The 14,120-nt window shown below is 40.3% G+C and overlaps 2 protein-coding genes across 2 annotated transcripts in view; both read right to left on the reverse strand.

Annotated features, from left to right (window-relative positions):
• The window catches only part of LOC129238993 (allatostatin-A receptor-like), a 123,417-nt gene that overhangs the window by 65,751 nt on the left and 43,546 nt on the right, over positions 1-14,120 (reverse strand). The gene's annotated exons all lie outside the window — the stretch shown is intronic.
• On the reverse strand, positions 4,930-6,231 carry LOC129238089 (uncharacterized). The gene has a single exon (XM_054873128.1). The coding sequence runs from the start codon at positions 6,229-6,231 to the stop codon at positions 4,930-4,932; it is 1,302 nt and encodes a 433-aa protein (XP_054729103.1).

Below are 14,120 nucleotides of genomic sequence, written 5' to 3' on the forward strand. Positions count from 1 at the left end.
GTTTTACCTGTTGCTGACAATGATTTACGCAACGCTGGCTCCTATCTTTCCCACGGATGTAAAATGTGTTTATGGTTAAATCTCATCTTTTTCGTAGTAAATAAGGGCGCACGCACATAAACAGACGCTTCCAGAATTAGTAATTGATCTTTTGCACAGCGGTGGGACGAACGTGCCAGAAGCAACTTATGTTCTGTTGCCCTGAGCCAAATTAAGTCACGCAAAACAAACAATATAGTGGCTTTGAGGCAAGATTGGCCTACACGACAGACAGTAATATTTATGTGTGATGATTATAAACAAATTAAATGTTAGCACTGCCATGGGATTACATATTTTATAAGTAGGTGTTCCGACTAAACTCAAATGTTTGTGTAATATGTATATACAAACATATATTTGACACGAATTCTTTTCCTAATTACTTGTTCTCTTCTTCACGAATACACATACACACATAGATGAGTTTGTGCTGTGATAATATTTCTATAAATGCCATACACTGCGTATACGCAACACAAATGAGCTTCGGATTTAGCTCCTTCTCTTAATTAGCAGACACTTTGACATTGTGACTGTTCATTTAGCAAGTCATAACGCAGTTTCATTTAGTATTCCTTCAAATTTCAAAATATACAAATTTATGCATTCACGAATTGTAACAAATCATTTCCAAAGCAGGACTGAATCTGTGTATTATTTTTTAATCCTGGGTAGCTTCTGTAGGGATGAGGCTGCCAATCATTCACGCAATGGCTTCGTGATTAAGCAAAATTGTCGCGTTTGAAGTGACACCAGTGCACAAGTACAGCAGCAACCACCGGTGTACCAAAAGAAATTCACTATGTGGTGCGGCTTGTGGGTTGGGAGCAAAATCGCCGAATACTAATTTAAAAACAAAAAATCATGCTGTCACCGCAAATTATCATCAATACATAGATTTTTCACCCAAAAAAGCGTGAATATACTTTCTTCGAAAGACCTCTGTTTTTAACAAAGCAGCGCCTCTTGTCTCGCAATAATTCGCATCAAACCAAGATTCTTCAGCCTCACGATCATTTGTGCCCACACTCCAACAGAAAAGAAAGACGATGTGCGCTAAGACTAATTCTTTGAGCGCCTGGAACGTTCCTATCAGCGCTGCCCCACCACGACATAAAAATCGTGTTTGGCGACTTCAACGCCAGGGTGGGCAAGGAGGGAATTTTTGGTTCCACAGTCGGACCACAATACACAACGAAATATACCGTAACGGACAGATGCTGATCGACTTCACCGGAGCTCGAAACACGATACTCTGCAGAACCAGATTCCAGCATAAAAAATACAACAGGCTACGTGGCTGTCTCCTTATCTGAGAACACGAAACCACATCGATCATGTTGTGATAGATGAAAGACACGCTTCTAGTGATTTAGATGTTGCAGCCAAACTACGCACACGCCTCTGTGCAGCAGAGCCCGAAATTACAATTGGTATAACGAGGGACGCAATGCTGCCGAGCAAAGAAAGGATGATGCTAGAAGGTCACTCTACGAATGGCAGCAACACGAGCCATGTGGGATCGCTACCGAGGGCCAAGAAAGGAAGAGAGACGTATTATCAGAAAGAAGAAACAAGAGGCCGAAATACGTGAGTGCGGAGAGCTCGAGGTGCTGGCCACAAGGAAAAACGGCCGAAAATTCTACCAAAAAGTTCGGCGGCTTACACAAGATTTTAAGACCGGGGCGTTTTTCTGTAAAAACAAAGACGTCGATCTGGTGACTGACATACAGAGCAATCTTAAATTATGGAGGGAACACTTCTCGAACCTGTTAAACAGAGACAGCTGCGCATGTCACAGAGAATGTGAAGATCCCGATACCCCAATCGTCGACGACGGAATTGACGTTGCGCTACCCGATCATGACGAGGTGAGAATAGCGATAACGCGGCTAAAGAGCAACAAAGTCGCGGGCGCCGACGGGCTGGCGGCTGAGCTATTCAAACATGGCGGCGAGGAGCTGGTAAGGTGCATGCATCAGCTTCTATGCAAAATATGGTCGGATGAAAGCATGCCTCGCGATTGGAATTTAAGTGTGATCTGTCCAATCCATAAGAAGGGTTATCCTGCAATCTGTGCCAATTACCGCGGGATTAGTATTCTAAATATGGCCTATAAGTTTCTAGCGAGCACATTGTGTGAAAGGCTGAAGCCCACCATCAATCAACTGATTGGACCTTATCAGTGTTGTTTAAGACCTGGAAAATCTACAATAGACCAGATATTCATAACACGCCAAGTTTTGGAAAAGACCCATGAAAGGAGAATCGACACACACCATCTTTTCGTCGATCGCCTGTATGGTGCGATGTTTGAATTTGGTATCCCCGGAAAGCCAATACGGCTATGCCAAGTAACGTTGCTTAATACCAGCAGTCAGGATTGGGATGAACGTCTCCAAGGTTTCAGAGAGGGTGACTCACTGTTATGCGACTTCCTTAACCCGATTGTGGAAACGTCATTCGAGCCGCAGCACTTAATAGCTCAGGCACAGTTTTTTATAAGAGCGTTCCGGCCTGAACAACGGCGCAGTTAGTTCCGCCTATTCCAAACTGGATAAAGAAGCAAACCGAGTGGATTTAATGAGAACGAGAACAAAACGAAGTACCTCCTGTCATCAAACAAACTCGCTTATCCGCAACCACGCCACTGTTGACAGTTATGATTTCGAGGTTGTAAGAGGATTCGTTTATCTAAGAACCAGCATTTAGACCGATAATAATAGCAGCCTTGGAATTACACAGAGAATATCTCTTGCCAAAAAATGTTACTTTGGGCTAAGTAAGCAATTGAACAGTAAAATCCTCCCTCGACGAACAAAACTAAAACTTAACATTTTTTTCATTATTCCAGCCCTAACGTATGACCCAGAGGCTTGGACAATGTCAATATCCGATTAGGCGCCTCTTGGGGTGTATGAAAGAAAGATTTTACAGAAAATTTTTGAATCACTTGACAAACAAGTCGAGGCAATCTATAGAGAATGAGATGCGGCTTTTAATAAACTTTGAAATACAAGCCGAAAAAAATTTACTTAAGAGTTGATCAAATTTACATTAATTTGTCATCCAGCAGTCAGTGGCTATGTTTTTGGCCTGTCAACAATTTTTACTTTACCTTCCAACTTTTTCCAGCGGGGTACCACATCTAAAATTCACCCAAATTTTATTTATATCTGACCAAAAGTAGCTAAACCGATGAAACAGTTAACGGTATGCGGGTAACCGCAATCACTTATCACCTTTGTGTTATGTACCACAAAACACTTGTAAATTATTGCAGGAGTTAGAAACCAGGCATTAGCGATAATTAGAATGGGCATTTTCAAAAGCTATCAGAGGGCCAATAAATACCAAAAACGTAGGCACTCAACCTACTAACCGCAAATAGCTGTGGGATGAAAATATGAACTGGTTGTAGATTAGATTTATTGGAGGTTTGCACTTCGACTTCATGGTCTTTTAAGCCCACCCTGGAGTGAACTGGTTGTAATTAAATGTGTTGAACTGGAATAGGAAAGTCAGGCAAGCTGGTATGTATTCACATCTGTAGTGACAAACATAAACATTTTATGTGAAGTTTTGGTGGTTTTTACTCAACAATTATGTTTAGTATATAAATAAAAGATTATGTATGATGAAAATTCCGAAAGCTCCATAACTCTGCAAACTCCATAAATAAAGTATCAAAGTTGGATTTTACATATTTCAGTTTAAAACTCTGAAAAGCGTAAACGTTTAAACAGCTACCTGCAAATTGAGATTTTGGACTCATAATTTTTTTAGCTGACAACACAAACTCAAATATATTATTATATGTATAATAGGGTGTCCGTTATTTACCAATTTGATTATTTTTCTTGCGACGCCCCCTAAACTTTTAGTTTTCCGTCTAAGAAAAATTATCAGATCAAAATCAGCTCTTAATATTCAGAATAAACCTTGCCCCAAACACGATATATTCCCCATTTACATAACATGGGATTTTGCTACTTTTTGGAATAAACTTTTTTTTCTCTAGTTTGCTAATTTACAACTATGAAAAACACATATTCTGATGGCAACTTTAACTCTCTACAAAAAAAATCTCTTATTAGTTTTCGATAAATTGACTCCTTTAAAACTTAATCGAAGTTAAAGTTGAACTGTGTGTAAATTTCAGACTTTTTCACTTTTGCAGCAAAATTATTATTGTTGTACAATAGTAAACTTCTCACGTTTATATTTAAAAATAATCAATGGACCAAAGCCAAGTAAAAATTATTCAAAAATTTTTCCATTTATAGTATCTAATCAACTAATATTTCTGAAAAAAATCATCAATTTTTGTCCATTGCTACGTGTTTGGGGCAAGGTTTATTCTGAATATTAAGAGCTGATTTTGATCTGATAATTTTTCTTAGACGGAAAACTAAAAGTTTAGGGGGCGTCGCAAGAAAAATAATCAAATTGGTAAATAACGGACACCCTAATGTAAGTTACGGATTTTGGGTCCGTTACACTAAAAAAAATTAAGGGCCAGTTGCCCATGAAAGAAACACTTATAATTCTTTTAATAGTTCACAATTATTTTTATTCTACACAAATTACTTAATCTAATACAGCTAACCCGGAACCCGTCTCAAACTCCACTAACTGGACGTGGTGACGGTCGCTTACTTTACACCTTCATTCCCCAGCTGCGGCGCAGTCGTTGTGTAATTTGTCTGAGACCGGACTTGGCCTTGACTTCCCACGGGTGCATTATTGAATGTAATTGTGCAACAGGTAACGTCTCCTGTTGCGTTGCATTGTGAAATTTAAATATGCTGACACTGCGGCACGTGTAGCGAGCAGCCGTGGGAGCGTCGCAACAAATGCGACTGCAGCGTGTTAACTCTTCCCCCTCTAAAGATCTGCGTCCCGCAGATCATGATTTGGAGAGGTGACGTTTTTTGGTCGGTTCCGAGAACTTGATTGCAGTATCGACATATTCAGCTCAGGAAGTTTTGCTGCAGTTGTTAGCTTTCTCCAAATTAGCAAAATGAAGACCATTAGCAAAATAAGTCCTAGGGCTTCGGATGTTGCAAACCAGTTGGTTTTATTTTTCAGGTAACCCAAGAGTCGTATGTTTCCGGAGGTCATCTCGTGGACGAGATTGAGATCCACTGCCAGGCTTCTATTTGTTATGGTGGACAACACGGGTGGGAGCACCTGCACGCCTGAGCTGCTAGTACTCCAGTAGGTTTGGTTATTTATTGTAATAGTCTCGTTCTCCATCTGCAGAATATAAGAGCCAGATAAGTGTTTAGGTATTTTACCTGACCATATGCTGCTGTTGAAATTATCCAAGAATATTGTGTCCTCCTTGAGCACCTCAACCGTTGTTTCCGTGCCAATTACGTAGCGGCAACTTGTTTGCCCACCCTTGAGTAGACGTGGTAGACATTCATCTTCGGACAATAAATCTAGGGCTTCCTGCTTGCAGACCATGGCGGTGGCGAGGTGGAGACAGCTATTTTTAATACCATATGTCAACTGTTTATTAATTAAGATTGTCTTGTACTTCAGATCAACTCTATGACCATCCTTCAAAATAGAGCGCGTGATCAAGTGATTAAACCTCGTTTGAGCCACCTTTGGCATGGACAGCACGTAAAGTAGAAGAGTGCCGTTCGTGTAGATTGATGGTTCACTATATTCAATGGCTTCGACGACGTTACTGTACGGAAGGACTTCGATTTCGCTTATTAGGCTATTTATTTCCTCTTTATTCAAAAGATTGCTGTTTGCTACGCCTGCTTTGGCCATTTGACATGCCCGTATTAATTCACTAACGTCATCCTTGAGAATCATCAGTTTGTGCTGAATCTCCTGTGAAAATTTGGCTTGGTGAGTACGTCCCAGGACGTCGTTCGTGGCCGTTGCAATCCCGTTCACAACCTGTAATAACTCTTCAGTTTTCTTGAAAATTTCAGAGTTTACCTTATACTGTAAGTTATTGTTGTCTATTATTTCATTTTGGCTCCGCAGGATTTCATCCCAATCTAAAGCATCAGGTGAGCCAGCAATCCACTTCCAAGCTGACCCAATCCAGTTGATTGAACGCTTTGGTCTTTTGGCTGTAGGACCCTTCAGCTCCTCAAGTTGAGTTCGAATTTTTTGTAACTGATAAGTGGTGACATCTGTGATTGGATCGGTCTCGTTCATCCTGGCAGTTTCGTATTCTAGCCGGTTTACAACCCTCTCGTAGCGCATTAAGTCGATGATGTGGACCAGTTTGAAATGTCCGTTGATTATCCAGCCGTACCCATCACGAACAGTTAGAACAGGGGAATCTAGGTTGGATACAACATATGCTTGTGCGTTTGCACAGAGGCAGATTGCAAGGATACACTCTAGTTTCATCAGCGCCTTTATTGTATGTTCAGCGTACTCTGGCTCTCCTTGGCCTTACGCCCTATGATCCTTTAATTCTTTGCTGAGCAGGTTTATCAAAAACCCTTTTTCACTTTTTTAATTTTGCCAATCGATTTTTTATTTATATTTTGTTATTATTTAATACACTTTCTTTTATTTCATCCACTCTCACTTTTAACACTCCTGGGTCCCTGCTCGGGCGCCAGTTACGGATTTTGGGTCCGTTACACTAAAAAAAATTAAGGGCCAGCTGCCCATGAAAGAAACACTTATAATTCTTTTAATAGTTCACAATTATTTTTATTCTACACAAATTACTTAATCTAATACAGCTAACCCGGAACCCGTCTCAAACTCCACTAACTGGACGTGGTGACGGTCGCTTACTTTACACCTTCATTCCCCAGCTGCGGCGCAGTCGTTGTGTAATTTGTCAGAGACCGGACTTGGCCTTGACTTCCCACGGGTGCATTATTGAATGTAATTGTGCAACAGGTAACGTCTCCTGTTGCGTTGCATTGTGAAATTTAAATATGCTGACACTGCGGCACGTGTAGCGAGCAGCCGTGGGAGCGTCGCAACAAATGCGACTGCAGCGTGTTAACTTGTATAACACCGTGCGGCAGTAACAGGTATCGGGAAAAATTTTATATGTATGGTTTCAGATTTTATATATGTATTAATGCTGCATACTCAGTTTTTATTTGCTCAGCAGTTAAACTTCTAAAAGGTCTTTAATATCTGATAGGACTAAATTTTCAAAATATGGTTTGAATACTTATGGATATTATTATTGACATCAAAAGAAAGAAAATGTTTCTTACTTTTTACCAAGGCAAATATTTTATTTATTTCTTTATTTATTTACTTCAGGACTAGGACTTCATATTCAAAATATCAGTAAAAATTGTTTTAGGCAAGAAATATCAAGATCGATAGATGTTGAGATTGGATTGAATTCGCAAATAGACCTTTCGTTGCATTTTTTGCACAGTTCGTTCTTTCATTATCTGCCTAGAATGCCAGCAAAGCACGAAGATGCCTCCGCTGATAATGCAAAAAATAAAAGTTAAAGATAATAAGACCTTTCTTATTCAACCGATTTCAAATTGAGCAGCGCTAACGTGCAAGCCATAGGATCCGAGAATGCTAACAGGTGGCGCAAAATTAATCAATTATGGAAAGATTTATAATATTTGCAAATATCGTCCTACGGCAATCATATTTGACACTTGTGAGCTAGACAGCTGCAGCATACAAACAGCCAAGTAATGGAGCACGTTAGGGTCAAAATAAAGATTTCCGTCATTCAAAATAGTTTTTGTTTTTAGTAAAAAGTTGAATGGTTAATTTTGCGCCACCCGATTAATTTTGCGCCACCCTTTACTTAATGGTACGCCAGAAATGGCGAAAAAGATTCAGATTGAACATCATTGCCTTTCACTCAAATAGGATTTAAGGGGACAGATACCTGTAAAATTTCGAAAATTTTTTTTTTTTGGTTTTTCATAAAATGTTAATTTAATCCTTTAAGAATATGTGAAAAAAATTTTTAGAACGTAAATTTAAGTATTTCTTATATTATAGATCGTCAACCGTGACGCCTCTATTCTTTGCGATCAAGCGCTGGGAGAGGTATAGTTACGGTGCATTCAAACTTTAGACGCTTTTTTCTCAAAACTATTTTTTCGAATTGGCGCACACGATAACCCGATAAACACACGATAAAGTTATTGACCGATCTCCCTGAGATTTTTCACACATCTTTTTTATGATATTACTTTCTATGAATTTCAAGTTTTCAAAAATTTTTCGAAAAAATTATTTTTTCGAAGCACCAAAAGTCATTTTTGTTTTTTTTTAAGCATTTTAGCAGCATTTAGCATTTTTTCCATTTTTTTTAATTCATATAGAAATTATGACATTAATAAACAAAAAAATTTTTGGTTTTTTGTGTTCAGGTCACTGACACCGATGCTACAATGCCCGCCGAATGAGAAGCCCCGACCTTCCTGGAAGAAATGAGTGTACATCCGCCATTTTAAATGATTAAAATAAAAATAAAAATTTATATTATTTTAATGTATAAATAAACTGTATGGCAATTTTGAAAAAAATATATTAACTTCTTCATTTTAAATAATTTTAATGAAAATCAGGGAAAATATGGCCGTTTACAGGTATCTGTCCCCTTAAGCCATTGCAGAAAAGTAGAATGAAAACCCAGGCAGTGAACTTGTCGATCAACACCATAAGTGAAACTTTGTCGAAGGCGTTAGAAAAGTCGGTGTAAATGCAATCAACTTGACACCCAGAAGAGAAAGCTGAAATACAATACTCATAAAGAGATTACATTTTTTTTGAAGAGGAATTTTTTAATAAATTCCCGCTCCCTCTCCTCTCAATTATCCACTCGGCTACTTTCAGGATTGAAAACAGTTGCCATTTCCCCCATAACATAGTGATACTTATTACTATCGGCTCCAGACCCTATTTCATTCTTGGACCCATCGGTAAAGAAAATATCCGTCAAACCTCCCTGCATGCATCAAATTTCCTTCCAAATGAAACTGTGGGTATAAGGTCGTCTTTAGGTGCCAAAAACAGTGGATACTGCTGAGATAGCAACCCAAAGATTTCTCTGTGTCCCGAAGTTCCATCTTCGTGCCAGAAACCATATTTATGGAGTCTACACATTGCTTTTATTGCTTCCTGTTGTATCTTAAGATCCAGGGGGAGCAAATCAAGCATAGCATTTAGGGCATCACCAGAGGTTGTACTCATGGCACCCGTGATGCATAACCATACACTGCTTAGCAGCCTGTATAGTTCCCGGATGGTGGACTTAACCATGCTCCGTCACCACCAGACCACAGAGGGGTAAGTGGGGATAGGGCTGATAAGTGCTGTGTATATCCATAGGACCACAGCAGGTTTCAGACCCCTGGTTTTACCAAAGGCTCTGAAAAATCCTCAATGCGCGATTCACCTTCAGTGAAACGTGTGTCTCCCAAGTCAGCTTCTTATCAAGGATTACTCCTAGATATTTAACTTCATCGGAAAGACCAAGCGTCACACCTTTCAGTATTGAATCCTCTGCACTTTCGTGCAAAGCCTCCTTAGGTAGTTATCCGACGTTAGCGCACAGACGCTAGTAGAGAGTCTACGACGAAGCACCACAGCAGTGGAGAAAGAACACCTCCCTGGGGACATCCTTGCTTGACCCTGACTGTGATTAGTTCGTCACTGTTCTCACCAGCGGTTAACAGCCTCTCAGAGAGCATGGAATACAGCGTTGTCCATATTCGACGGATTTTCAGCCATTTCGATGACTCTTTGGGCCCATTCCAATCGACGAGACTTGTCCGCAGGGCAATCTCATCCGATCGCCCTCGTCGGTTTTGATTTGGCCTCTTTGGATTAGAAAGAGCATCAACAGTCGAAAAACTTTCGTACAATCGTTTAATGGTGTTCTTAGAAGGCGCACTTTTCACATTATTTAATTTTTTATACGCACGTTGAGTTTTCACAATTGACTTATTTTGTTGAGTAAAAAAAAAACAATTTGGAAGCACTCGCGTGTACTGTTCCATGGTAAAAATCTGCTTGGACTGACACTTCCAACGCGGTATGTCATTAAGCGATTTGACGTCTCTGTCAAAAGATACAGGGTTGCCAAATGGGTCTGTCGAATATTGGCAACCCTGTATATCCATTTTACAATGGTTTGATTAAGTGTGCAGCATTACTTTACATAGTAGCCTATGGTTTCACGTGCATACGAGTTTTTTCCTAGATAACAAAGAAGTTTATTTTGTCTCACGGTGTAATATTCGCTTAGCAGCTGAAAGTGGTACACTGCCGAATCTTGCGTTACTGACCGCAAATCTCCCCTCAAGGGAAAAGAAGCAAACGAGAGCTATTAGAAGAGTCAACTCTATGTGCGTCTTTCAAGCTCAACTAATGGCTTTGACACTGTGACCACGAACATGACAGCAACATTTTTAATGATAGCCAAGAGGCTATAAAATCTTTCACACAACAATCAAAAAATTTCCATTTCTCCACGATAGTCATACATGTCACACATTTCTTATAGAGAAGGTTGAGTTATTTCGCACAAAAACTTATATACATACTATGACTTCCAGGCCATTACGCCACAAAGGGTAATTTTACGCCTAATGAACTTGCGCGAAACTCACTATGTAGCCAAGGATTAATGACATGTTGAAGTCATGTATGAATTTTCCAGACAACTGTAGCCATAAACTCAGTAAACGCACTGAGAAAAGTTAATTCCAAATTTGTTGCCAGTTCACTGATTTAGCTTGACAAAGGCTTTCTACTCTAGGTAAGGGATTTTTCAACAATTTGAAGTACCTTTAACACGTTCACGCCGGCGCTGTTATTCATGGTCTTCGCCCACAGACGGCAATGTTTACATCTTTTCGCTCTATCGGACGGCAGCGATTGCAGGTCATGAAACGAAATTTGTTCGTAAGAGTAGTCGTTTAGGGCATCTCATCTCATAGGTACCGTCTAATAAAGTACCATTGGTGGTACGCGCTGCCAGATGATGCAATCTTGTGCGGGCCACCGGTGGTACACGCCGCCCATGAAGCAATCTTGTGCGGGCCACCGGTGGTACGCGCCGGCGTGAACGTGTTAATACATAGAAATCAAAGAATTTTCAAATTTCTGCTAATTGTAATTTTAAGTTAATTTTAGTAAAAATGAAATACGTCCCTTTACCAGTCAGAATCACAGAGAGATAAGGATCAGCATAAGTGTGTACTCAAGACAACCTCACTACAATAAAAAAGTAAATAAAGAAGTATTTTATCACTTCTATTTATTTTTTTTTTTTTTTTTTGATTTTTTGTTCTTCCTTCAGGCGCGTGGACTCATAAACGATTCGCTTTTTAGCTCACGAATAACTAACTCGTTAGATGGCAAGGGATGCTGGGATGTGTGGACAAAGTAAGAAATGTATTGGTTTTTGTAAGAACTAAGGATGCGAGTCCCGAGAACGAGGTATTTTTAAGGCCCTGGAAATCCTACTAATCCTCGATTAATTTCGGGATGCGGAAAATGTTTAATGTGCAATTGGAAAATTTAAAACTTCTTCGTTATAAAATTTGATTACAATAAGCAATTAATAAAATCATAGACAACCTTATTGCAAATGTCGACTGGCAGGAGAATATTCCCTTTTCGAGTTACTTGATCGACAGAAATTTACTCTATTGTGAATGGTAATCTAAATTGCAATGAAAAAATTATGTATTTAGTTTGGCAGTAGGTAGGTAGGTGAAATGGTTGAAGTGCCGGTCTGGCACTCCCCAAGCAGCACTAAAGCGCCGTTTTGATACCATTAAGAGACCTCAGAGGCAGATATCTATAGCCAACCAGAGCTGTTGATATAATGGAGGAGATTGATAGTATTTAGGTTGGCGCACTGCCTCTGGTTCTCGAAGAAAGAAGCGCCCAGTGACCTTAGTCGTCTAGCTGCTAAGCCCGGACATTTACAGAGAAAATGTTCAACGGTCTCCTTCTCTGAAAGGTCCCCACAGCTTCTGCAATGGGGGTTAAATGGTAACCCTAGCTTTTCCGCGTGTGTGCCGATCGTTCAGTGACCGGTAAGTACAGCTACGAGTTTCTAAACTGAATGGCGAAGAGTCCAAAGGACTTTCTGAATCCTTCGTATATCGTATTGGGACCAAAGGGTTTTCGAAATAGCACATGAAGAAATGCAGCTCCATTGTTTCTGGTTTTTCCTGAGAAATAGTTTGTGTAATTCACCTTTAACAACTGTCAGGGGGATGCCCATGACCGGATATGAGGTCTTTGAGGCCAATTCAGTCCCCTTCCTGGCAAGCCCATCAGCAATTTCATTTCCCTCTGTGTTCCTATGTCCAGGAATCCAAACAAATGTTACCTGCACATCCGAAAGATTTGATCTCTTCCTTACAAGAATCTACTAATTTAATTTACCATGGCGTCGTCAGAGCCTTCACCGCGGCTTGACTTTCGGAGAAAATGTTAATATCTCCCTCGTCCCCGCGTTTCCTAAGCATTTTGTATGCCTGCAGAATCGCAAAGACTTCTGTTTGAAAAACACTAGCAGTGTTTGGCAGTTTAAAGGAGATATATAAATTGGCTGATTTAGGGAAAACCCCTGCTCCGACTCCCGATTCCATCTTGGAACCGTCAGTGAAGACAGAGATGCCGTAGCACGACCCTCAAACTCTTGTTCGCGGGTAGAGATAACTATTCGAAGTTCGGATAAATACGGTGTTAACTGCCCGAAAATGTTACCATGTCCCTTGAGAGATTGCCTACAGAGGCCAATCTCCTTTAACCTGATTGCACTTTGAGCTGCGATGGAAATGACGGAAAAGTCGATGGGAAGTAAGTACAAAAGAACATTCAGGGCAGCGCTGGGGCAAGCACTACATGCGCCGGCGATGCCAATGCATGCAGTTCTCCCCAGTTTAGTGTTATTATAGCCCTTCCCGATTTTCAATATGTAGCTTCAAATTGAGTTTGGAGACAAGTATTACTCCAAGACACCCAACTTCCGATGAGAGCGGGAGAACGTGATTGTTTAGTTTGGGAAGTCGAAAGGGTGGAGGTTTATATTTTCTGGTAAATAGCACCAGCTCCGTTTTGTCAGAATTGACTCGGAGGCTGCAAGTGGCAGAACAGAGGCTGAGTACAGCCAGTGACCTTTCCAAAATCTCAGCCATGACTGAGGGAAATAATAGTTTGGCAGTAGTCACGCGTGATCTGTCAAAAACCCCTATTGGAAAAAGGACCTCCAATCTACATACCCTTAATTTTTTATCTAATTCCGAAGGTTTATAGTAACTCTGCATTCCTGCACAGATATACACACGATTTTAACACTCCCTCTACTAAAGAAATACTCTACAATGCCCTGGTTCACTCAAAGCTTGAGTACGCTTCAATAATATGGATAATAATATAGCTTTCATTCTAAACGGATCAAAAAGAGTACAACCTAAAATTGTACATTTTGCTCTTCAGTACCTTAGTTTTTCAGAGCATTACCTGATTGTAGTGTTGTTGTGAACTTATCGATTCGAAATCGCCTGAGAATGGAAGAACTACTCACTCAATTCGGCTTGTCTATGAAATGATCTGTGGATATATGGCCCGGAACATTTGCGACGTGTATGAGGAAGGTGTCATAAGCGAGTCTAAAGGCCGGAAATGGTTTGCAAAGTTCAAAAATGGCGACTTCGATGTCGATGTCACGTCCCGCAGTGGAAGGCCTTCTAAATTCGATCAAGAACGTCTCAAATCATTTTTACAAGGGGAACGTCACCAAACCAGTAGTAAATTGGCGGAAAAAATTAACTGCGATCATAAAACGACTCGAAATCATCTTCATTGAATGGAATTCACCGAAAAATTGGGAGCCTGGGTTGTAGGGTGCCTCACGAGCTTAAAGACAGAAGTGGGTGATTCCAGCAGATACATCCAAAGAAGATCATGATATGTGTTCGAGGGGACTAGAAAGGCAAGGAGCTTTACATTGCCCAGCTACACCGCATGAATGAGGCTATTCGACTGAAAAGGCCTGAGCGACATGGTCAAGCCATACTTTTTCAGGACAACGCCAGGCCAATATGTCCAAGGCAATTCTAATA

This window comes from Anastrepha obliqua, chromosome 2, assembly GCF_027943255.1.
Source record: "Anastrepha obliqua isolate idAnaObli1 chromosome 2, idAnaObli1_1.0, whole genome shotgun sequence".
Taxonomy (NCBI): Eukaryota; Metazoa; Arthropoda; class Insecta; order Diptera; family Tephritidae; genus Anastrepha; species Anastrepha obliqua.

What these genes read in the sequence shown, in the direction of transcription:
- LOC129238089 (XM_054873128.1), bottom strand. Translation starts at nt 6,231, where the DNA reads ATGAACGAGACCGATCCAATCACAGATGTCACCACTTATCAGTTACAA.